The sequence below is a fragment of the Scyliorhinus torazame genome, chromosome 5 (assembly GCF_047496885.1).
Source record: "Scyliorhinus torazame isolate Kashiwa2021f chromosome 5, sScyTor2.1, whole genome shotgun sequence".
Lineage (NCBI taxonomy): Eukaryota > Metazoa > Chordata > Chondrichthyes > Carcharhiniformes > Scyliorhinidae > Scyliorhinus > Scyliorhinus torazame.
Window position 1 is genome coordinate 289,450,416 of NC_092711.1, and position 25,500 is coordinate 289,475,915.

General features: G+C 46.9%; 1 protein-coding gene across 1 annotated transcript in view; it reads left to right on the plus strand.

Annotated features, from left to right (window-relative positions):
* The window catches only part of LOC140421195 (calpain-5-like), a 238,187-nt gene extending 214,383 nt beyond the window's left edge, over nucleotides 1–23,804 (plus strand). Inside the window, exons 11-13 of the mRNA XM_072505707.1 lie at nucleotides 5,243–5,364; nucleotides 10,133–10,269; nucleotides 22,248–23,804. Of these exons, the coding sequence (XP_072361808.1) occupies nucleotides 5,243–5,364; nucleotides 10,133–10,269; nucleotides 22,248–22,427 (439 nt within the window). The 3' untranslated portion in view covers nucleotides 22,428–23,804. The remainder of the gene's footprint in view (nucleotides 1–5,242; nucleotides 5,365–10,132; nucleotides 10,270–22,247) is intronic.
* The last annotated feature ends 1,696 nt before the right edge of the window (nucleotides 23,805–25,500 follow it).

The window sequence follows — 25,500 nt, forward strand, 5'->3', positions numbered from 1 at the left end:
ATACGAGCTGAGATTTGTCAGTCTCGCTGTGATCTTTCACATCTTGTATGTCGATCGTGATCACATTGTAACTATTCTCACAGTCAGTGTCTTCTGGTTGGTTAAATAAGCTGGCTAGACTTTCATAGCCTTCTTTTTGTTGTTCACGTGAGCTTGGTAGACTTTCATAGTCTGCTTCTGGTTACTCAAATAAGGTGGATAGACCTTCATAGTCTTCTTCATGCATGGTTGTCGTTCTGGAGTCTTTAATTGCTTCCATTCTGGAGTTTGTCAACAAGCTCTCTGTGGAGGCTTGCGTCGCTCTCTCTGTGGAGGTTTGCGTCGCTCTACGTGTGGAGTCGGGCAGTGTTCTCTCTTTGGAGTCGATCTGTGCTCTCTCAACGGAGTCGTTCTGTGCTCTCTTTGTGGCATCGTTTTCTTCTTGACTGATTGACAGGTTGCTGTCATCCAATATATCAACGATCTGCCATTGCATCATGGTATTGGATTCATCTAACATGAGTAGATTCATATTGAGCTTTTCAACCATGTTGCTGATGCCATGATTATCATATCTGAAGAACTCAGCCATGTCTGAGTAGTATTCTTCAATAAACAAATCATCTCTTTTTGTTTCGGATTCGTTATTGTGCTCTTCATGTTCAATGAACAAATCATCTTCTTTAGTTTCGGATTTGTCATTATGCTCTTCACTTTGGGTGGTGCAAACTGCGTGTTCCAGGGTGCTGCAGAGGTTATTTACAACTGCTGGCCGAGGTTCAGGCATTGTTCTGTCTTTCGAGGTCACAAAATTGTGTTTTATAGCTTTAAAACTCTTTTTTCAATTTTCGGGCATTTCCCCTTTAAGTGGGCGTGGTCCGGGTCCTCTGACATCATGGCGCTCGTGATGTCATGCGTAGGACTCAAGTGCGCATGTGCACGTCGAGTTTTCGCAACTGCGCATGTGCATGTTCTGCCGGTTTGCGTCTTTTTTTTAAAATGTATTAAAATTTTCAACGGTTTTCAACAAGACACTCCAACCAGAAAAAAAAAGAATAAAGCACAAAGCAAGCAAAAATTATACATGAGATTTCCAACAAAATACAATAACCCCCATTTAACAAATAAACACGCCAGTAAGGAAAAACGCCCCACTCTAACCAAAACAAAACAGAGAAACAAAACGTCCCCCCTCCCTTCCCCCCCCCCCCTCCTTTCCCCCCCCCCCCTGGGTTGCTGCTGCTGTTGACCTCCACCTAACGTTCCGCGAGAAAGTCTAGGAACGGTTGCCACCGCCTGGAGAACCCCTGCACAGACCCTCGCAAGGCAGCTTGATGAACCCTGCCATATCGTTAATCCAAGCTTCCACGCTTGGGGGCTTCGCATCCCTCCACATTAGTAGGATCCTTCGCCGGGCTACCAGGTACACAAAGGCCAGAACACCGGCCTCTTTCGGCTCCTGCATTCCCGGCTCGTCCGATACCCCAAATAATGCTATCCCCCAGCTCGGCTTGACCCGGGTGTTCACCACTTTGGACATAGTCCTCGCAAAGCCCCTCCAGAGCCCCTCCAGTGCCAGGCATGTCCAGAACATGAGGGCGTGATTTGCTGGGCTCCCTGAGCACCTCACACACCTGTCCTCCACCCCAAAAAACCTACTCATCCTCGCCCCCGTCATGTGCGCCCTACGGACAACTTTGAGCTGTATTAGGCTGAGCCTGGCGCAGGAGGAGGAAGAATTAACCCTACTCAGGGCATCAGCCCACAGATCTTCATCCAGCTCCTCCCCCAGCTCCTCCTCCCACTTACCCTTTAACTCCTCCACCAAGGCCTCCTCCGCCTCCTGCAGTTCCTGATAGATTGCTGAGACCTTGCCTTCTCCAACCCATACACCCGAAATCACCCTGTCCTGAATCCTTCGTGCTGGGAGCAGCGGAAAGTCCCTCACATGCCGTCTCACAGACGCCCTCACTTGCATGTACCTAAAAGCATTTCTGGGAGTTAACCCAAATTTCTCCTCTAGCGCCCCTAGGCTCGCAAAAGTCTCATCGATGAATAGGTCCCCCATTCTTTTAATCCCAGCCCGCTGCCAGCTCAGAAACCCCCCATCCATCCTACCCAGAACGCACCTATGGTTCTCTCATATCAGGGACCAGACCGAGGCCCCCACCCCGCCCCTATGTCGTCTCCACTGCCCCCAGATCTTCAGAGTCACCGCCACCACCAGACTCGTGGTATACCTTGTCAGCGGAAGCGGCAACGGTGCCGTCACCAGCGCCCCCAGACTCGTACCCACACAAGACGCCACCTCTAGCCTCTTCCACGCCGCCCCCTCTCCCTCCATTACCCACTTACGGATCATCGCCACATTAGCTGCCCAATATTAGCCACATAGACTCGGCAGTGCCAGCCCCCCCCCCAGTCCCTGCTGCGCTCCAAAAACACCCTTTTCACCCTCGGGGTCTTATTCGCCCATACGAATCCCATAATACTCCTGCTTACCTGTTTAAAAAAAGCCTTGGGGATGAGGATGGGCAGGAACCTCGGGAGGACCGTCATCTTGACTGACTGCACCCTTTCCGCCAGGGAGAGTGGCAGCATGTCCCACCTCTTGAAGTCCTCCTCCATCTGCTCCACCAATCGTGTCAAATTGAGCTTCTGCAGGGCCAGCTCCTAGCTACCTGGATCCCCAGGTATCGGAAGCTCTTCTCCGCCCTCTTCAGCGGTAGCTCGTCTATCCCCCTTTCCTGGTCCTCCACATGCACCACAAAGAGCTCACTCTTCCCCAGGTTGAGCTTATAGCCCGAGAAGTCCCCAAACTCCCTAAGGATCCGCATAAACTCCGCCATCCCCTCCAATGGTTCTGCAACATATAACAACAGGTCATCAGCATATAACGACACCCGGTGTTCCTCTCCCCCCCCCCCCCCCCCCCGACCCCCCCCCACCCCGGCCCAATCCCCTCCAGTTCCTAGACTCCCTCAGTGCCATGGCTAGCGGCTCAATTGCCAGTGCAAACAACAAGGGGGATAAGGGACACCCCTGCCTCGTCCCACAGTACAGCCTAAAGTACTCCGACCTCCGCCGGTTCATAGCCACACTCGCCACTGGGGCCCTATATAACAGCCTGACCCATCTTATGAACCCTTCCCCAAACCCAAACCTCCCAAGCAGTTCCCAGAGATACTCCCACTCCACCCGATCAAAGGCCTTCTCCGCGTCCATAGCCGCCACTACCTCCACTTCCCCCTCCACCGAGGGCATCATGATCACATTTCAGAGCCTCCGCACATTCGTGTTTAACTGCCTGCCCTTCACAAACCCCATCTGGTCCTCATGGATCACCCCCGGGACACGGTCCTCAATCCTCGTGGCCAGCACCTTCGCCAACAACTTAGCGTCTACATTGAGGAGTGAAATTGGCCTATACGATCCACATTGCAATGGATCCTTATCCCACTTCAAAATCAACGAGATCAGCGCCCGGGACATTGTCGGGGGCAGGGTCCCCTCCTCCCTCGCCTCATTGAAAGTTCTCACCAGCAACGGGCCCAGCAGGTCCACATACTTTCTGTAAAATTCAACCGGGAACCCGTCCGGTCCTGGGGCCTTCCCCGCCTGCATGCTCCCCAATCCTTCAACCAGCTTCTCCAGCCCAATCGGCGCCCCCAAACCAGCCACCTGCTCCTCCTCCGGTCTGAATTTTCCTCTCTTTTTCCCTAACCTATTCTAACTAGTTCTTTCAAAGCCAACACGCCTGGTACCATCTTTTATTACCCTCCTGTATTACCTTGATATACTACGGAGTGTAATATGTGTTACTCAAACCTTGGTTACTGATGAGGTCTTCTGAATCTCGATGAAGAATAATCGAACTCGTCCAGTAGTAACAAAAGGTTTATTGAGTAACTATAACAATAATTGCGTGAGCTCTTTACTTTAACATTGATAGTAGTGATAAGGTTAACAAGGTCTAACTACAGTAACGATACGTAACTCCACTAACCATCTGAACTGATCTGATACTGCCCTGGTCACAGTACACTGAAAAGAGAGGGAGAGAGACCCAATGTGGTTTCTTTTATACCCCTGTTGGTCCGGCCCTCTCGTGATCATCTGGTGCTACTGATTACACATTAACCCTTTATGTACATGCACATACAGAGATCACTCCCTCTTCACTTGCTATGTGAGAACAGGACCAACAACAGTCAGCACCATGCCAGCAATTGACGGCAATGATTTCACAGAGTGGTTTGCGCCACGCCGGCCGGCGGGGAAGGGGCTTGGTGACACGCCAACCGGCGCCAAAGGGCCTCCGCCAGCCGGCGCAAGTTGCCGCATGCGCGGGAGCTCCAGCGTGTGCTGGCGTCATCCCAGCGCATGCGGAGGGGGGGATCTTCTCCGCGTCAGCCATGGCGGAGGACCACAGCAGTCGATGCGGGGGAATAGAGTGCCCCCACGGCACAGGCCCGCCCGCGGATCGGTGGGCTCTGATCGCGGGCCAGGCCACCATGGGGGCACCTCCCGGGGCCAGATGCCCCGCCCCCCCCCGAGGAACCCGGAGGCCGCCCGCGTCGCCAGGTCCCGCCGATAAGTACGTATTCTAATTTACGCCAGCAGCCACCGACCGCGATTCCTGCTCCCGCCAAATTCCCAGCGCCGGAGAATTCGGCAGCCGGCGGGGGCGGGATTCACGCCGTCCCCCGGCGATTCTCCGACCCGGCGGGGGGGGGGGGGGGATTGATCCCACCTCCCGATCACCGCCTCCTAAGGGAAAATCTATTTATAACATTCACAAATCTTTTTAACTGTCGGTTTTGATGGCCACATACTGTGCCGTCAATACTTCCAGACATTTAAACATTTATAAAATCGGTAACACATGCTAATTTACTGAATAGAGATGGTGGGGATAACGGCTCCAGCATAGTGGAACTCATTAATACCATTGAAAAAATATTTGTTTCATTTAGAACTCCATTCTCCATGTGTACATGTTAAGATTGCAGCAAATCAAAGTCCTATGTTCTCATCACAACTCTGATGTAATATTAGCATGCCAGAATAGAGCATAAAGTAACTGAATTAACAGGACTAAATTGTACTATACAGTCAGCCTGTGATCAGTTACTGGGGCACTTAAGTATGAGCCTGGGCAAGGCACTTCATAACAACAAAATAGGAAGTGATCTCCTTTAATCAGAGTGTGACCACGTGCTTGATAACACTTTTTCCATTCTGTCCTGACCTTTAAACCTAGGGAGCTGACCATTGACAAGCCAATGGTAACATGCTGGAACATTATTTTTCGTTATCCAAGGATTGTTACCCAGGTGGAACTTCACCAAGCAACTGACCTACCAAAGCTAAATTCATCTGAAGGTATGTCCAGTGAATGACTTCCTTTGTGGACATAAATTTACAATGGTTTTAAATATGTCAGATCCATGGATTGACTTTGCATTTCTGGTCATATTGTGTGGTTGAAAATGAACCATTTATTGATAACCCGTAGCTATATACATCTCCAAGATATAACCTTATCTAGGTATTGCCATCATGCTGACATCTCTCACACTCTCACTGCACCACCCTTTCCCCTGTGTACTGTCATGTATCTCTCTACATCGTGCTGTGGGCAGTACTGTTCTCCAGTCCCACAGTAACCCTTGCTATACTAAACAATCTTATATATACCTCCCCCAGGTCTTTACCCAACATGTTAACAATACTATATTTGTTTATTCGCTTTGCCTTCTCCCCTCCTTAAGTCTTTGACTTTTTAAATTCAGATAGTGGGGAGGCTTTATAACTCTTCCAGATCTCATTCCCTTCCAATTCGGAGGAGTGGCAGTCCCTGTCTGGCTGACGTTCTTGGTTTGCATTGTAATTGTAATACTTGCCGTTTCCAGTACTTGGGTGCCTTCCATCTTATTTTTGTTTTGCGCTTCTTCATGTTGAATTTCTCTTTATCAACCGCCTGTCTTCTGTGGACAGATACCATTTGCTTATCCCGTTCCTTCCAGAGGGAATGTTCACTGCGGTCATTCCAAAAATGGACTCAAGTTTTCTTTTTCCCTGCGGTCAGCCACATTCTTCCCAGAAGCTGACGTTTCAAAAATTGAACTTTCATTTCCGTTTCTTTCATAATTTCACCCAACTATTTGTTTCTGCATTTCTTTTCCAATTCTTTTTCAAGCCTATACACCGCCACATCCTGCCTTCCCCATTTTAACCCCCTTACCGCCCCCAAACACTCCCCCCCCCCTTTGCTGACCCCTCAATCCTCCTTAAAGAAATCGATCAACGGCTTCCCCCTCTGGGTGAACCCCTCTGCCGACCCTCACAGAGTCAACTCGACTTTTTCCAGCCTCAGGAATTCTGTCAGGTCACCACCCCACACTCCCGCTTTTGACAGGTCAGAGTCCTGCCACCCGAGCAAAATCCATTTCCAGGTTATCAGGGAGGCAAAGGCCAAAACGTCGGCCTCTCTCATGCTGTTCTTCAGTGCATTGCTTTGTCGCTGATAGTTCCGATGCAGCTTTTTCTGAAGTAGTACTTAATATTTTTATTGACTCTTCATATTTTTACCACGTCTCATATGGATTCTTCAAAGAGTCTTTCAGAGCGGCGACTTCTTTGAGTACTATTTCTGCCTGTTGTTGTGCCTAGCACTACGTCTGGTTAAATTCTTCAAACTCAGCCCAGATACAAAAATGTATCTGCAGAATAACTTCATTTTCTTTTAGCAGGTTTTGTTGCTTTTGGGTTACATCAGAAAACTTTCCTTCAATCACAGCCATTTGCTTGCTCCACACTGCCACCTGCAGTTGTAGGTTGGATACTGTGTGGGCATTTTCACAAAGGTTCTGGCCGGAAATCTCCGGCCTTTCGCTGGAGGTGGGATTCTCTGTTCCCGTCAGCAGCCCACTCCCGCCCATGGGTATGCTGGTGGCGTGGGGTAGCTTTACCGAGAATTCCCATTGACAGTGGTGGGAGCTGAGAATCCGCCAACGAATGGCACTCTGCCTGAGAAACACACAGCTAGAAGGCCCTCTATTTTCAAGCCTCTGGGCTGCTCCTCAGCCTCTTTTTTACTCTGCAATAAACACATTGGCTTGTGCATCTCATTGCGCTGACCTTGGCTATGACCATCATTCATTTTGCTTGAGTATTGTCTCCCTCACCATGGGATCGCCTTATTCTTTTGGCTCTGTATTGGAGGTGTTTTTAAGGCCTGCACTCTCTACACTTTGGAGTTAACAATACTAGTCAAAGGCGTTTAATATCTCACCAAAGGTGCTTGAGGATTCATCTGTACGTTGTCTTGTCATTGTACATTGCCAGCAGATTTACAAAACAAGTACAAGAATATATGAAACTTGCACTTTGTCAGATTTGCTGCTCAATCCTGATGCACTCCTTTATTTTATAAATGTCACCCAAACGTGCATCTGGTTTTGCACTTTCATAAGCTCAAATTGATCTGGTAGTTTTAATTTACTATCCGTGGCTGTTTTTAAGAACAGGGGAGTGCAGTTTTATTTATTTATCTTTCAAAATGGTACCACAGAAGCCATTCTCCTCTCTTCTTTCTGTGTCGGGTTTCAGCAGGCTCCCATGGCGAATACAGCCCCGATTCTCTAACTAAGCGATTCTGTAAGAAATCTTCAAATTAACCCATTTGGGCCAGATACGTGTTTTTCGAAGCTGAGGGAATGTGATTGAAGGAGATGTTTTAGCTCTGGCTGCTGTTTTAAGAATATTCTTTTCAATCATTCAAGCTTGGCCGCCACATGGTACGGCACTGACTCTGAACTCAGCTGTAGTGCTCCTTTTAACGGTGCTGGCTAAACAATTAGTAATCCCTGCCTGGTTAGTGCTGTGATTATTTTGAAAAGGTAAGTTCAACCTTTTATTGAATTGCGCTCACCATTTTTGTGACCTGGCTAGGTCCTTTGATTCTATATTCGATCAGGTTTGGCAATGGAACCTTTTGTAGGTGATCTTCAGCTATGTCTTCAAATTTGGTGTACTTTGCTCAGGTCAGGCTTCCGTTTTCTCCAGCATTGAGATTCTGGGTTCCTTCTGTAGCTTCTTTGAGGTTATGCATTTGTTCATTGGCTGCCACCATGTTATAAGGTTGCTTGGTGTCTTACTGAGAAGTCCGGGGGCTTGTGTGGTTGAACATAAGCCATTTAACATCCTTATACTATGTAAGCAGGGCAATATTGTCGTTATACATTTCAATCAGTGCAAGACATTCTCTCAGGTTTGATGCCCCCAATATCTCCGAAAAACAAATCCTGTCTGGAGATTACCTTCACTGCCTAATATCTTAGCCCCACCAGATCATTTCTGGAGCCTGAAATAACAAAACTCTCTCGTTCAATGAACTGGGTCCTAGACATGCAGATTGGGGCAGCATGGTGGCACAGTGGTTAGCACTGCTGCCTCACAGTGCCAGGGACCCATGTTTGAATCCGACTTCGGGTGACTGTAAGTGTGGAGTTTGCACATTCTTCCCTTGTCTGCGTGGGTTTCCTCCGGGTGCTCCGGTTTCTTCCCACAGTCCAAAAATGTACAGGTTAGGTGGATTAGCCATGCTAAATTGTCCCTAGGTGGGGTTATGGGTATAGGGTGGGGGATTGGCCTAGGTAGGATGCTCTTCCAGAGGGTCGGTGCAGACTCGATGGGCCGAATGACGTCCTTCTGCACTGTGGGATTCTATGATTCTATGATCTCTCCATGTGAACATCTGCAATCTTCTGAACGGAGGCCTGATTGATAATTATGATTGAGACAAGCTAACAATCTGGTACAAAGTATAAGTGGACAAATAGGACACAACCAATAAACCTCAATTTACTTCAACTTATTTCCATACTACCCATTCATGTTCCATACTACATGACATAGAAAATAAGAAATTATGCCTCAGTTATTACCAGGCTAAATACATTCTCACAACAGCGCCCATACTTCCTCAGGAAACTAAGGGAATTTGGCATGTCCACATTGACTCTTACCAATTTTTACAGATGCACCACACAAAGCATCCTATCTGGCTGCATCATAGCCTGGTATGGCAACTGATCGTCCTAAGACCGTAAGAAACTACAGAGAGTCGTGAAGATAGCCCAGTCCATCACACAAACCCGCCTCCTATCCATTGACTCTGTCTACACCTCCCGCTGCCTTGGGAAAGTGGGCAGCATATTCAAAGACCACCCGGGTTATTCTCTCTTGTATTTCCTACCCGATGGAAAAAGTTGGAAAAGTCTGAGAACAGGTTCAAAAACAGCTTCTTCTCCGCTGTTACCAGACTCCTGAATGTCCCTCTTATGGACTGAATTGATCTCTTCGCACATCTTAACTACTGAGTAGTACTACACACCATATGCTTCATCCGCTGCCTGTGTCTATGTATTTACACTGTACATTTATGCATGTCCTATGTTTTTTCATGTATGGAACAATCTGTCTGGACTGTATGCAGAACAATACTTTTCACTGTACCTCGGTACCCGTGACAATAAATCAAATTTAATCAAATTCAATTAAATTCTTTACTCAAAGACCATATGAAACTGGTCACTCCTGAACGTTAAGAGACTCTCTATGGCTCACATTGTGCGCTTCTTTTTCATTCCTATCTGAAATGGAAACTCAGGGATTTACTTCTGGCTTACTGCCAGTTCTCAGTGTATAATAATTGGACCATCAATCCAACTTGCTTGTGCCTCTTTGGAGAGAGCTCCTAGCAATTCATCCACCTGTAAAGAGCAATCGAACATGTAACATTTACTGGAATGAAGCAATCTAGTTGGATGCTTTGCCTGAATCCAATTCGCATTTCCCAGAAACTGGGTGTTGCCAATTTAATATCTTCTTAGCTGACTTAAACACCAGTCATTTTAATATAAATAGCTCAAAAATCATTGCAAAACCGAGTAGTCATAAATCTTCAAGCATGGCAATCATATATCTTGTTTAAAACAGTCAAGAATGCAGATTGAAGGACAATTAGGTTTTTTTTCTTTTAGTGTCTACTGTTATCTTGTCATAATAAGTCAATAAAATGACTGCGTTTAGCAGTACAAGTTTATTTCATGTAAAAGGATGAAAATCTATTTCTTGCATATTCCAGGAGCAGATGCATATGCAGTTTTCAAATGTGAATATAGCAAGATTCGCACAGCTATTTTTAAAAACACACGGAATCCTCAATTTGATACCAAGGTCATTTTTTACAGAAGAAATCCAAAACGTCCAATAACCATCCAGGTAAGGTGCCTATCACTGTTAATAATAATAATCTTTATTGTCTCAAGTAGGCTTACATTAACACTGCAATGAAGTTACTGTGAAAAGATCTATAGTTGGACTTAGGGGGAACAATTACATTCAGATATTTATTTCTGAGATTTTCTGAGTTCCATGACTGTTGTTTTGGCTATAATCCGATAGACTTCAGCTTTTTGACAACTCCTTTCTTGGTCAAACAGAGAAAGTAGTGTTTAATACACTTTATTGCGATGATATTCAAGAAAGGAGAGAGACAGAAAGCCGACAACTATAGGCCAATTAGCCCAAAATCTGTCATAGTGAAAATGCTACAATCTACTGTTAAGAAATTTAAAACAGGGCACTGAGGGAATCTTAGTGCAATTAGGCAGAATCAATATAGTTTTGTGAAACAAAATGTTTGACTAATTTACTCGAGTTCTTTGAGGAAGTAAAAAATAACATGGATAAAAGGGAACATGTAGCTGTGGTATACTTGGATTTCCAAAAGGCTTCCGATAAGGTACCACGTCAAAGGTTACTAAATTAAAAAAGCTCATGGTGTACAGGGTAACATACTATCATGGATAGAGGATTGGTTAGCTAACAGGAAGTTAGGAGTAGGAATAATGTGGTCATTTTCAGGTCCACAGACTGTAACTAGTGGAGAACCACAGGGATCAGTGCTGGAGCCTCAGCTGTTTACAATCTATATAAATGACTTAGATGGAGGGACCAAATGTATAGTTATTAAATTGCTGATGACACAAAGATGGGGAGGCAAGTAAATTGTGAGGAGGACATAAAGAGTTCTATCAAGGAATAAAGATACTTTAAGTGAGTGGGCAAAACGTTGGATGGAGTATAATGAAATGAAATGAAAATCGCTTATTGTCACAAGTAGGCTTCAAATGGAGTTACTGTGAAAAGCCCCTAGTCGCCACATTCCGGCGCCTGTTCGGGGAGGCCGTCACGGGAATTGAACCGTGCTGCTGGCCTGCCTTGGTCTGCTTTCAAAGCCAGCAATTTAGCTCTGTGCTAAACAGCCCCCAATATGGGCAAATTTTAACTTGTCCACTTTGCCAGGAAGAATAGAAAAGCTGCTTGTTATTTAAACAGAGAGAGATTGTAAAACCCTGAGGTACAGAGGGATCTGAGTGTCCCAGTACATGAATCACAAAAAGTTAGCATGCAGGCACAGCAAGTGATTAGGAAGGCAAATGGAATGTTGTCATTAATTGCAAGGGAAATTGAATATAAAATTAGGGAATTGCTTCAACTGCACTGAGCGTTGGTGAGACCGCACCTGGAGTTTTAGTCTTCTGTCTTGACAGGGTGGATGCTGAAAGGATGTTTTCCCTTGTGGGAGAGACTAGGGGCTGGATTCTCCGGCGACGGGATGCTCCGTTTTGCCGGCAGCCCGGGGTATTCTCGACGGCATGGGGATGCCCTGCACTGGGAAACCCCATTGACTAGCCGGCATAACGGAGCATTCCATCGGCAGGGTGAAATAGAAATGTGGCGTGGTGGGGGGGGGGGGGGGGGGGGGAATCCAGCTCTAGAACTAGGGGATTTCAGACAGAGATGAAGAGAATGTTTTTCTCTAAAATGGTCATTAATCTGTGGAATTCTCTTCTGGAAGCAGTGGAGGTAGGGTCCTTGAATATCTTTAAGGTTGAGTTAGATAGATTCTTGATTGACAAGGGGGTGAAAGGATATGGGGATGGATCGGAAAGTGGAGTCATAGCCACAATCAGATCAACCACGATCTCTTGAAATGTCGGAGCAAGTGCGAGGGGCTGAATGGCTTTTCTTAATCCATATGTTCATATGATAAATGGAAAATTTTGACTAACCCATGGCACTGAGATCAATTGCACATCTCCACCCCCATTCCATGCTAACTGAGATCGGCAAACTCAGCATGGACTAGGAATTGAATTTTGGATCCTTTTGCTGTGCATGGCTCAGCTACTCAGTGGGTGAGTTCACTGCATCATCGGGCAATCCTTGTTTTTACAAATTAGGGAACTGAGTAAAAAACATTGAATAATAATCATGGGGGTTATGAACTACCTTGATGTTCCTTGGACAGAAAATATGGGTACAGGGGTAAGGGGGTGGAGTTCCTATGAGGTGTGCAGGATTCCTTATATAAAAATGCCCAACAAGAGAAGATTCACAACTGGATCCAGAAATGAGTGAACCAGAGCAGCAGGGGATCACCTCGGCAATAGTGTCCATAATATAAAATGATCGAAGAGGACATAACTATGATGGGAACCAAGTTAATAGATTGGAGAAAGCTGATTTTGAGCCTGAGACTAGAAACTGGGTAAATGACAAACGGTAATGTAAAAGACAATGTGAAACACTTAAAATGATGTCCACCAGGATGCAGGAAAAATCTATTCTGCTAAAAGGAAAGATCAGTTCCGGTGGCGGCTATGAAGGAGTAGGTCGCACATTTGGTGGCTCCTGCTCGGGTCAGACCTTTGGACCTGTTCCCCTGATTTTTACAGGACTGATTTGGAAAATTGATGGTAGAGGCAATTGTTGATTGGATTCCCACATCGGTGCATGGAGAGCGGATTAGAAGTGCTCGCAAAGGAAGAAACAGACGAACAGAGAAGGCTTGGGCTGAAGCTGCAGCGGGAAAAAGCATGGCGGATGACCGGAGTCCTGGCTTGTCAGCCCAGCAGTCAACGGAGCAGCTAATGAAATTTATCCAGGAGGGCTTTGCCAAGCAGAAGCGGGACTGTTTGGACCTGATTAAAGAGTCAATAGCGTGGCTGGAGCTCAGATTTGATGACCAAGATCAGGCGATCCAGAAAGTAGAGAAGGCGCTGGCTGAGCAGGAGGAACATCAAACTGCAGTGAAGTTGGAGGTGAGGTTGCTGAGAGACCAGCAGAAAAGATTCCTGGAGAAGGTGGAGGACCTAGAGAATAGATCCCGCCGGCAGAACCTGAGGTTCGCCCGGAGGGGTCCGAAGGAGCGGACGCTGGAGCATATATAGCGGGCATGTTCGAGAAGTTGCTGGGGGATGGGACATTCTCCCGACCCTTGGAGGTGGACAGGGCTCACAGAGCGCTCGCGAGGAAGCCGCGAGTGGGGGACACCCCCCCGAGGGCAATGGTGGTGAGATTCCACAGGCACTTGGACAAGGAGCGTATTTTACAGTGGGCCAGGCAGAGACGGAGTTGTAAATGGGAGAACAGTATCCTGCGGGTCTATCAGGACCTGAGCGCAGAGGTGGCCAGGAGAAGAGCAGGGTTCAATCAGATAAAGTCGACCCTTTTTAAGAAAAAGGTGAAGTTTGGACTGCTGCATCCGGCCCATCGCTGGGTCACGTTTGAGGAGCAACATTTTTATTTAAAGTCGCCCAAGGAAGCAATGGACTTCGCGAAAAGGAAAGGACTGGTGGCGGACTGAGGACTTTTAACTTTGTTGCAACGTTCACGTTAAAAACGTTTCTTGTTTTTCGGCGTTATTTGTAATGCCTTCTGTATTGATTTGGGGCCAGTTGCAGAGCTGAGTGAGTTAAAGTTTGCATTTGCATTGATGGGGGATGGAGGTGTATTTGTTAGATGCAGGATCTTCTGTTTGATCTTTTCTTTGTATATCGTTTTTTTTTTCTTGGGCAATTGTATTGTGACTGGTTTTTCGTTTGAATATGTGTGTATGAGCGGAGGGGAGGGTGGGGAGGGAACAAAAGGTGGGATAATGTCTGGCGTCATGGGTGGGGTCACCAAGCTAGCTGGGCAGGCTAGCTCACGGAAGCACAGTGGGGGGTGAGCAGATGTTATGCTTGTCAAAGGGGTCAGTTTACATGGTGCTGTTACTGGGGGGGGGGGGGGAGGGGAGAATATGTTCTGCTGATGAGGGAGGGACTGTTTGTTACTGAGGGACAGAAAGGAGGTCGAGGGCGGAGGCTGCCTGGGGACGGGCCAGTGGAGGCGAGGTGTGTGGGCTGGAGACTGGCCCAAGAAAGGTGATGGCTGTTCGGTGAAGTGGGGGGGACGATGAGCCCCCCCAACTAGGCTGATCACCTGGAATGTAAGAGGACTAAATGGGCCGGTTAAGATGGCACACGTGTTCGCGCATCTGAGGGGACTGAAGGCGGACGTGGTAATGCTACAGGAGACGTACCTTAGAGTAGCTGATCAGATCAGATTAAGGAAGGGATGGGTCGGACAGGTTTTTCACTCGGGGCTGGACTCGAAGACTAGAGGGGTTGCGATCCTGATTAATAAGCGAGTGATGTTTGAGGCGGGAAGAATAGTTACGAATGTGGGAGGCCGGTACATTATAGTCAGTGGGAAACTGGAGGGGGTGCAGGTGGTACTAGTAAATGTGTATGCGCCAAATTGGGATGATGTGGAGTTTATAAAGAGGATGCTGGGGAAGATCCCGGACCTAGATTCGCATAAGTTGGTCATGGGATGGGACTTCAACACAGTTAGTGACCCTGGTTTAGACCGGTTGAGTGTAAAGACGGGCAGGGTGCCAGCAATGGCAAAGGAGCTAAATGGGTTCATGGAGCAGATTGGGGGGGGTGAACCCATGGAGAGTTGAGCGGCCGAGGGTGAAGGAGTTTTCCTTCTACTCACACGTGCATAAAGTGTACTCCCGGATTGATTTTTAAAATTTTGAACAGGGCTCTACTTTTTAAAAAAATATATATTTATTAAAATTTTTTAACACAATTTTTCTCCCTTACAAACAATAACCCCCCCCCACCCCTTGTAACAAAAAAAAACGAGAAATCGCGCAGAGCAAGATATATACATGGCAAAATGATATATTTACACAGCTTTGTACACTGGCCCTCACCCGTACGTGCCAGTTTCCCCAACCCTTCATGTTATCTCTTGCTCATCCACCCTCCCAGGCAGTCCCCCCTTCCCCCCCCCCCCCCCCCCCCTCCCAGGACGTCCCCCCCCCCCAAGGTTGCTGCTGCTGCTGACCGACCTTCCTCTAACGCTCTGCGAGATAGTCTAGGAACGGTTGCCACCGCCTGTAGAACCCCTGCGCAGACCCTCTCAAGGCGAACTTAATCCTCTCCAACTTTATGAACCCGCCATATCATTTATCCAGGCCTCCAGGCTGAGGGGCTTCACCTCCTTCCACAATAGCAAGATCCTTCGCCGGGCTACTAGGGACGCAAAGGCCAGAATGCCGGCCTCTTTCGCCTCCTGCACTCCCGGTTCGTCCACTACTCCAAATATTGCTAGCCCCCAGCTTGGCTTGACCCGGACTTTCACCACCTGAGATATTGCTCCCGCCACTCCTCTCCAGAACCCCTCCAGTGCCGGGCATGACCAAAACATATGGACATGGTTTGCCGGGCTCCCTGAGCACCTTCCACATCAGTCCTCTACCCCAAAGAACCTACTCAACCTCTCCCCCGTCAAGTGCGCTCTGTGGACCACCTTAAATTGTATCAGGCTGAGCCTGGCACACGAGGAGGAGGAATTAACCCTACCTAGGGTATCAGCCCACAGACCTTCCTCGATCTCCTCCCCCAGCTCCTCCTCCCATTTACCCTTCAACTCTTCTACCAGCGCTTCCCCCTCTTCTTTCAACTCCTGGTGTATTTCCGACACCTTGCCCTCCCCGACCCATACACCCGAGATCACCCTATCTTGAACTTCTTGTGCCGGGTGCAACGGGAATTCCCTCACCTGTCGCCTCACAAAAGCTCTCACCTGCATATATCTGAAGGCATTTCCCGGGGGTAACTCGAACTTCTCCTCCAGTGCCCCTAGGCTCGCAAACGTCCCGTCGATGAACAGGTCCCCCATTCTTCCAATCCCTGAACAGGGCGCTACTGATGGGCGTGGTGGATACGGGGTATTTGGCGACCACAATCTCAGATCATGCCCCGCACTGGATTGACCTACAGGTTAGCAAGGAGAGTAGCCAGCGCCTGCACTGGAGGCTGGACGTGGGACTTTTAGCTGATGAAGAGGTGTGCAGGCAGCTGAGGAAATATATTCAGAACTACCTGGAAGTCAATGGCACAGGTGAAGTTTCAGCAGCGGTGGTCTGGGAGGCATTGAAGGCGGTTGTTAGAGGGGAGCTGATCTCAATACAGGCCCACAGGGAGAAGGTAGACAGAGCAGAGACGGACCGACTGATAAAGGAGATATTGCAGGTCGACTGGAGGTATGCGGAGACCCCAGAGGCAGGGCTATTAAGGGAATAGCGGAGGTTACAGGCAGAGTTTGGCTTGTTAACTACAGGGAGGGAGGTAGAGCAGCTGAGGAAGGCTAAGGGGGCGATCTATGAGCATGGGGAGAAGGCCAGCAGAATGCTTCCACAGCAGCTTAGAAAGAGGGAGGTGGCCAGGGAGATAGGGAAAGTAAAGGATGGGGTCGGGAGCCTGGTTGGAGACTCAGCAGGGGTGAATAAGGCGTTCAAGGAGTTTTACAGTAGACTATGGGACGGACTCGCAGCGGGGCCGTAGGAGATGAGGCACTTCTTAGGAGGACTGAATTTCCCGAAGGAGGACGGTAGAAGGGCTGGGGGCCCCGATCAGGTTGGAAGAGATAGCGGAGGGGCTGAAGGCCAGGCAGTCGGGTAAAGCTCCGGGGCCTATGGGTACCCAGCGGAGTTCTATGAAAAGTTCTCTGGGATATTGGGGCCGCTGTTGATGAGGACATTCAATGAGGCAAGGGAGCGTGGGGTGCTTCCCCCGACGATGTCACAGGCCACAATCTCATTGATCCTGAAGTGGGGCAAGGACCTGGAGCTGTGTGGGTCCTATAGGCCGATATCACTATTGAATGTGGCGACAAACTGCTGGTCAACATTTTATCCTCTAGGATTGAGGATTATGTTCCGGACATTATTGGGGAGGACCAGACGGGGTTTGTTAAGGGAAGGCAGTTGGTGGCCAAGATTGTTAAATGTGATCATGATGGCCCCGGAAGGTAGGGAGGTGGAGGTAATGGTCGCAATGGACGCAGAGAAGGCTGTTGATTGGGTAGAATGGCAATATCTGTGGGAGGTACTGGGACAGTTTGAATTTGGGTGGGGCTTTATTAACTGGGTCAGGATGTTGTATCAGGCTCCTGTTGCGAGTGTATGGACAAATAGGACAACATCGGACAATTTTAGGCTGCATCGGGGGACGAGACAGGGATGCCCCCTTTCCCCACTGTTGTTCGTGTTAGCCATAGAGCCGTTGGCAATTGCGCTGAGAGCCTCAAGGGGCTGGTCCGGGGGGGGGGGGGGAGTGGAACACAGAGTCTCGCTTTACGGCAGACGACCTTCTCCTGTATGTATCGAACCCATTAGAGGGGATGGAAGAAATTATGAGGATTCTGGGGGAATTCGGACGGTTTTCAGGGTATAAACTAAATATGGGGAAAAGTGAGATGTTTGCGGTCCAGGCAAGGGGGCAGGAGAGGCGACTGGGGGAACTGCCGTTTAGAGTGGTAGGGGGAAACTTTCGGTTCCTAGGCATCCAGGTGGCACGGGAATGGGAACGGCTGAGTTTTGTTATGCTCTTGTCGTAGCATAAGTTGCTTCCACTCTGACAAAGGAAGGTTCAGACTTGGAGATAGCTTTAAAACGTTTATTAAACTATTAACAATTCTCCTACTTGGATTCGTCGCTACTGTTAATCCTGCTATAGCTACTCAGACTGACTAACCAGTCTGCTACAATCCACGTGGTGGGAGTGATGTACAATCAACTCTGTGTCTGTACTCACTGAGAGTCTCCGCTGGAAAGAGACTGAGCATGTGTAATGTGTCCTTTTATATGGGTTGGTGTAATCCCCTCCTGTGGTAATGTCACCTCTGTGTGTATCGTGACTGCCCATAGGTCGTGTCCTATCTTACTGACCTATTGGTTGACTGCCTGTGTGTCATGTCTCTGGTGTTCCCTCTAGTGTCTAGCTAGTTGTAGTGTATGCACCTTTACCCTTTGTGTACTTACAGTGATGTATGTCACCACCGGCTGCACAAGCTAAATCTGGCCCGACTAGTAGACGATTTTCGGAGATGGGACCGCTCCCGTTGTCACTAGCTGGGAGGGTGTAGACAGTGAAAATGACGGTCCTCCCAAGATTCCTGTTTGTGTTTCAGTGTCTCCCCATCTTTATTCCGCGGCCCTTTTTTAAACATTGATAACAGCGCCTCTGCCATTCCCGCCGGCATGGTACTCCACCAGCCCCATGGTGGTGGCAGCCCTGAGAGTCTGGGGGCAATGGAGGAGACATGTGGGAGTGGAGGGAGCATCGGTCTGGTCTCCAATCTGTAATAATCACAGGTTTGCCCCGGGAAGGATGGATGGAGGGTTTCGGAGATGGCAGAGAGCAGGGATTGAGAGGATGGTGGATATGTTTACAGAGGGGAGCTTTCCTAGCCTGAGGGAGCTGGAGGAGAAATTTGGATTGGCGGGGGGAAACAAATTTAGGTACCTGCAGGTACGGGACTTCCTACGCAGGCAGGTTTCAACCTTCCAGCTCCTACCACCAAGGCAGATACAGGACAGGGTAGTTTTCGAGTGTGGGTGGGAGAAGGGAGGGTCTCTGACATTTACAAGGAATGATGTGGAGATGCCGGCGTTGGACTGGGGTGAGCACAGTAAGAAGTCTTACAACACCAGGTTAAAGTCCAACAGGTTTGTTTCGATGTCACTAGCTTTCGGAGCGCTGCTCCTTCCTCATCCTTCACCTGAGGAAGGAGCAGCGCTCCGAAAGCTAGTGACATTGAAACAAACCTGTTGGACATTAACCTGATGATGTAAGATTTACAAGGAACTCATGGGGTCAGAGGAAACGCAGACTGAGGAGCTGAAGCTTAAGTGGGAAGAGGAGTTGGGAGGAGAGATAGAGGATGGTCTCTGGGCGGACGCTTTGAGTAGAGTCAACGCGTCCACAACATGTGCCAGGCTCAGCCTGATACAATTCAAGGTCATTCACCAGGCTCACATGACAGTGGCCCGGATGAGCAGGTTCTTTGGGGTAGAAGATAGGTGCACAAGATATGCGGGAGGGCCCGCAAACCATGTCCACATGTTCTGGACATGCCCAAAGCTGAGGGTATTCTGGCAGGGGTTTGCGGATGTCATGTCCACGGTGTTAAAAACAAGGGTGGCACCGAGTCCAGAGGTGGCGATTTTCGGGGTGTCGGAAGATCCGATAATCCAGGAGGAAAAAGAGGCAGACGTTCTGTCCTTTGCTCTCTGGTAGCCCGGAGACGGATATTATTAGCTTGGAGGGACTCAAAGCCCCTGAAGCCGGAGACCTGACTATCTGACATGGCTAGCTTTCTCTGCTTGGAGAAAATCAAGTTTGCCTTGAGAGGGTCACTGTTAGGGTTCACCCGGAGGTGGCAGCCGTTCATCGACTTCTTTAACCATCAGCAGAAGGTGGGGGGGGGGAGGCTGGGGGTTAGCTTAGTTCAGAGTAGGGGGTTCGTAAAGGTGGGACCTGTAAGGAAGGAAGACAGCTTCTGCATAATGTTTATAAATTCATGTACATTGTTTATTTTGTTGTTGTTGTAAAACCATAAATACCTCAATCAAATATTTATTTAAAAAAAAGGAAAGATCAAACTAAACACTAATAGGACTCCATGGACGAATAAAGACATAAGGGAACAATTGCAGGTTAGCAAAGAGACATACGTTAAGTACATTGAGTACCACAGAGGAGTGCAGGAAAAGAGATAACACAAAGTAGTTAGGAGAGAAGTCAAAACACAATCAAGAAAGCAAAGAGGAACTATAAAACGAAATTATCATGTAACATAAAACAAAGTAGTAAAATATTTTACATGTTAAAAAAGGCTATGATGGGAATAAGACCATTATGGAATAGACAGGAATAATTATTTTGTTTTTATATTTACCAGGGAGATAGAGAAGTAGACATGACATGGATGATGAGATGAGTAGTGAAATAAATGCATTTAAAAGAACAAAGAGGATGCATTAAATAAACTAATTAAACTCAAAGAGGATAAAACTGACAGTCCGAATGGATTGGATCTATGAATTTTAAAATGATCTAAGGTTGCAATAGCAAAGGCATTACTGCTCATGTTTAATAATTTGTTAGGGAAAGGTGTAGTGTCAAAGGAATGATTGGCAGGCAGCTAATGCAATTCCTATATTTAAGAAGGGGGATACAAATGTCAAGGCAATTATAGACCAGTCAATTTAACATCCATTATAGGAGAATCCTTGCTAAAGGAGAGAATAGAAGAACAACTAGAAATGAAAAAGAAGATAATGAATAGTTGGCAAGGATTTCAAAAGGGAGATTCTTGCTTGGTCAACTTCATTGAATTATTTTCTGAAGAGGTAACAGAGAGAATAGACAGTGGCAATGCAACAGAGGTAAATTATCCAGAATTTCAAAAGGCCTTTGATAAGGTGCCCCATGACAGACGAATGAATAATGTCAGATAATGTGGAGTCAGGGGACAAGTGGCAGAATGGATTGCTCGTTGGCTTCAAGGCAGAAAGAAAAGTATGGGGATAAAGGGTAATTATTCAGATGGCAGAAGGTGGGATGTCGTGCTTCACAGAATCAGTGTTGTACACAATTTACATTTACAATTTGGACTTTAGAAACAGAAACAAATTCCTAAATTTGCTGGTGACACTAAATTGAGAGAAGATAGTTAATATTCAGGAGTACTGCAACAAATTACTGGAGGATTTTAATAAACTTGACGAATGGGCAAATAATTGGTCAATAAAGTTCAACTCAGATAAATGTGAGAAAGTACAATTTGGTTGGACGACTTGTTACTTGGAAGATGTAAGCCCAGGTGGAGGATTAAAGGAAACTCCGAGTACAAGTGTATCAATCGCTAAAAGTTGCAGCACAGGTTCAAGGCCATGAAAAAGCAAATCAAGCCTAAGGCTTTATTTCCAGAGGGATAGAATTAAAAAGGAGAAAAGCAAAGTACCTGCATTGACAACATTGATAGAGTACCGTGTGCAGATCTGGTTGCTATTTTGTAAAAAGGATATAGAAACACTGGAGAAGGAGCAGAGAAGATTTACAAAGATGATATCAGAATTGTGTGGGTATGCATATCAAGTAAGGATATGGCAGGCTGGATCTCTTCTCAATTGAGAAAAAAGTTTGAAGGGTGCCTTAATCAAAGTCTTTAAAATTATGAATGCTTTTGACACAAAAATAATATTTCTTGTTATGGGAAAGAGAATAACTGGAGGCCATCAATATAAATAATCACGTAGAAATCCAAAAGGAAATTCAGAAGAAACCTCTTTACCCAAAATGTAGTAAGAATGTTGAAGATCATCATTGCAGGGAGTGCTTGAAGCAATAAGTATAGATGCATTTAAGGGGAAACTAGACAAACACAAGAGTGAGAAATGTTATGATGGTAGATTTAGATGAGAAAAGATGGGAGGAGGTTCAAGTAACAGCGGCATGGATTTTTGAATGGCCTCTTTCTGTGCCATATATCCTATTTAATCCTACGTAATCCTATGCACCCTTTCTTTCTTAAGAGCTTGTAATTAAAATATCAATCTGGGAAGCCATGAGGAAAGTTGATAAATCCCAATAGAGATCTTTGGTACAGTGTTTAAAATTGATGTGTGTCATTTCAAGCAATTTCCAAGAAATTTGTCAAACTTAATGGATTCCAAACGGTGTGTCACAACAAACCTCGGGTTTGGGCTCCAAGTATGTCTGGTTGTTTTTTCTTCTTTCATTCCCCGTCCGTACCAAACATAAATTCATTCCCTTTCATTCACTGTTTATCAAACCATGCAATGTTTAGTTTCTCCACCAACCTTCCCTCTGACATGCACAACCAAGCAGGTCAAGCCACTCAGTATCTTCTTAAAGAACCACAATGCCACAGCAGAATACAGAACCTCTTTCCACATCTTTCATGGTGAAACAGATACAAAGGATAGGATAAAAATCTTAATTCCACCGCTGTGTGAGATCAAAGTCATTTTCTTTTGTTTACAGCTATGGAACAGCAACACACTATGTGACACGTTAATTGGTGAGGTGACCATAGAAGAATCCCAACATAACCCCATCCGTGAACGGCTCCTGCAACTTCAGACAAAGGACAGACAGGAAAGCGAGACGCCAAGTTGTATCACCATCACTGTCATCAGCAGCAGCAACCTTGCAGCATTGTGAGAAGTGAAAACTGTGGCGAGCAGGGTATCATCCACATCCACATTTCGAACAGAGTTTGGAGATTTGAACAGTCCTGCTGTATGAAAGAAGCTGTCGGCACTCATTCCGCCCTCAAAATTGCCCATCCCAAAAACAAAAGAATTCCAAATTGAGCATGGTAGTTTAAGAAGATAAATGTCTTACTAATTATTATTTTGTGGCAGCTTCAGCCAACGCTTACTCCTAATATTACAATCCATTCATTCATAAATATTGTTAACTCAAGCTAAAATGAAATTTTGACAGAGTTGGGTCGTATTACTAGGAATGATTGTGAAAGGCACACTTCTGATTCCCTCGAAAAGGTTGTGTTTCTGACCCTTTTTCAATATAAGTTTGGGTCTTACATCCTGGGAGAGATTAGCCAGCTTGCTCCCAACTGACCCGATCTATGCTATTTGGGTCGACACGAGAGATACCTTCAGGTTTATTGGGTGCCAGCGTGCCCCGCCTAAACTGTTTGCGTATCTTACTGTTCATAGGAATTGATTCATACTCTGCTCTATTCTTATATCTACTTATAACCAATAAGCATAAAAGTGTTCATTTGTGATCAAAATTGTATATCCGTGTCTTTTCCATTTCCAAGCTCCACAAAGGCAGAATGAGCAAACATTTGGTGGGAAAGACTCATTCCAATTTATGTTTGGACTCGCGTCAATCAAAACAATATACTTTGCCTTCATATAGTTATACAAAATAAGGAGTATGTCACACTTCCCCACATAATGATCAGTATGTGGCCTCGCCATTCAAAAGTTTAAAATTGTGATCAAATAACCAGATTCTTCAATCGTCCCAGAAAATTGCACCTTAATATTATACAGCAATACATTTATGGTTTACCTCTTCTTTACTTTCCATTCACATCTGCCATGTGTCTGCAGAATGGATTTTAATTTTAATTTCCCTATTTGCACTGTCTATTTTCTTAAAATAATTACTATCTTACATTTTCTCAAAAATTGCACAAATCTAATTTTTTTTTAATGATGTTGCAATTCAAGTGAATAAAATGATCAATATTAACCCTCTCTTTAAAACTTGAAATGAGATTTCAATCAATAGAATGTCGGCCACAAGGTCTGTGGACTCTCTACCACTCGCTGCTGGTGCACTGTTCTCTATGATAGTTTGAGAATGTGGTAATGTTCCTGTCAGATTCATGCTGTCATCCTTTTTTAAGCCATTTGTTCTAAGTTCATGTTGTTTCCTGTATCTAATTCCTCTGACTCTTATCGCTCATCGCGTCAATGTTTCTCCAGCTCCAATTGTAACTGAGGTTTCCATTGCACATTCTGTGACAATTAACTTCACTAATACAGATATGAAATCTTCTGCCTTTGAAATTTTGAATTCTTAGCTCAACTGCTTCATTTCACTGTGAGATAAAAATCGGGAACAACAGCTATGATTAGATTCATTTTAATCAAAACATTGCAATTTATTAGGCTGAATCAATATTAAATATAAAATGAAAAACATAGGAGTCAATTTTATATATTCTCTCACATATACTCAGAGCAGTATTTTACTCTTAAAACAATTTGGATCTGTCTGGTTCATTATTGTCATATTGAGATAAAAAGTGTAAACTGTAGATGGTCAAACCATATTTTATGCCGGTTCAGTTGCAGAGTGGCTTCTCTTTTTGCCAACTTGCATGAATTTGCTACTAGTTTATGGGTTCTACACTTTTGTGTTGGTTGACATGATTCAGTGAAGGAGAGAGAGGTAAATGAAGATAAGGATGACAGGGAAAGACAGGTTGGTCAATCAAGTCAGTCTCACCTGGACATAACAGTAGCCTAATTGTACCATCGACCAACATCTCCCAACCATGCACTCACCTGAGGAAGGAGAGGAAAAAACAGAGTAAAGACCAGGGGCGAGATTCTCCGATCCCCCGCCGGGTCGGAGAATCGCCGGGGGCTGGCGTGAATCCCGCCCCCGCCGGTTGCCGAATTCTCCGGCACCGGATATTCGGCGGGGGTGGGAATCGCGCCGCGCCGGTTGGCGGGCCACCCCCCGCGATTCTCCGGCCCGGATGGGCTGAAGTCCCGCCGCTAAAATGCCTGTCCCACCGGCGTAGATTAAACCACCTACCTTACCGGCGGGACAAGGCGGCGCGGGCGGGCTCCAGGTTCCTGGGGGGGGCGCGGCGCGATCTGGCCCCGGGGGGTGCCCCCACGGTGGCCTGGCCCACCATGGGGGCCCACTGATCCGCAGGCGGGCCTGCGGCATGGGGGCAGTCTTTTCTTTCCGCCTTCGCCACGATCTCCACCATGGCGGAGGCAGAAGAGACTCCCTCCACTGCGCATGCGCGGGAATGCCGTCAGCGGCCGCTAACGCTCCCGCGCATGCGCCGCCCAGAGATGTCATTTCCGTGCCAGCTGGCGGGGCACCAAAGGCCTTTTCCACCAGCTGGCGGGGGAGGAGGAGATGGGCAGCCGATCCATGCTTTGACCCTAAGATTCGGTGATGTTTCCCACAATGTGCTGTTTGATGCAGTGGAGGCCAGGAGGGGGCATCCTATCCGCTGAAGATGGAAGAAGAAGGCCAAGCCATGTGACCAACCCTGCATAGGAATGGTCAGTGTCTACGGCCTCCACTGGAGGGCTGCCTTGCAGTGCCAGAAACGAGCTAATGATCTCTTCCGCACCACCAGGATAAGTGAACCCTCATTTGCTCACAGTCACCTCACGGAATGGTAGAGGGGAACTGGGCCTCAGAGGCAAGGGCACTAACCATGTGACCCACGAATAAGAGTTACTCAAGGTGAGAAGGTGATGCATCATAATTCCATTGCAGTTCATCTAGTCTGAAGATGGAGGTCTTTGCCGACCTTTGACCCTTCCGCACAGAGAGCTCAGGTGGTTTGAGGAAAGGAGGTGGACGGAGGTGAAAGGGTGTTAGGCATTGAATAATTCGCACTGCTAATGGCATGCCCCTGTGACCTTTATCCTTCTATCTGCATGGGATCATCGCTCTGGAAGGTGCTGCCTTGTGGACAACCTGCAGGACATCAATCACA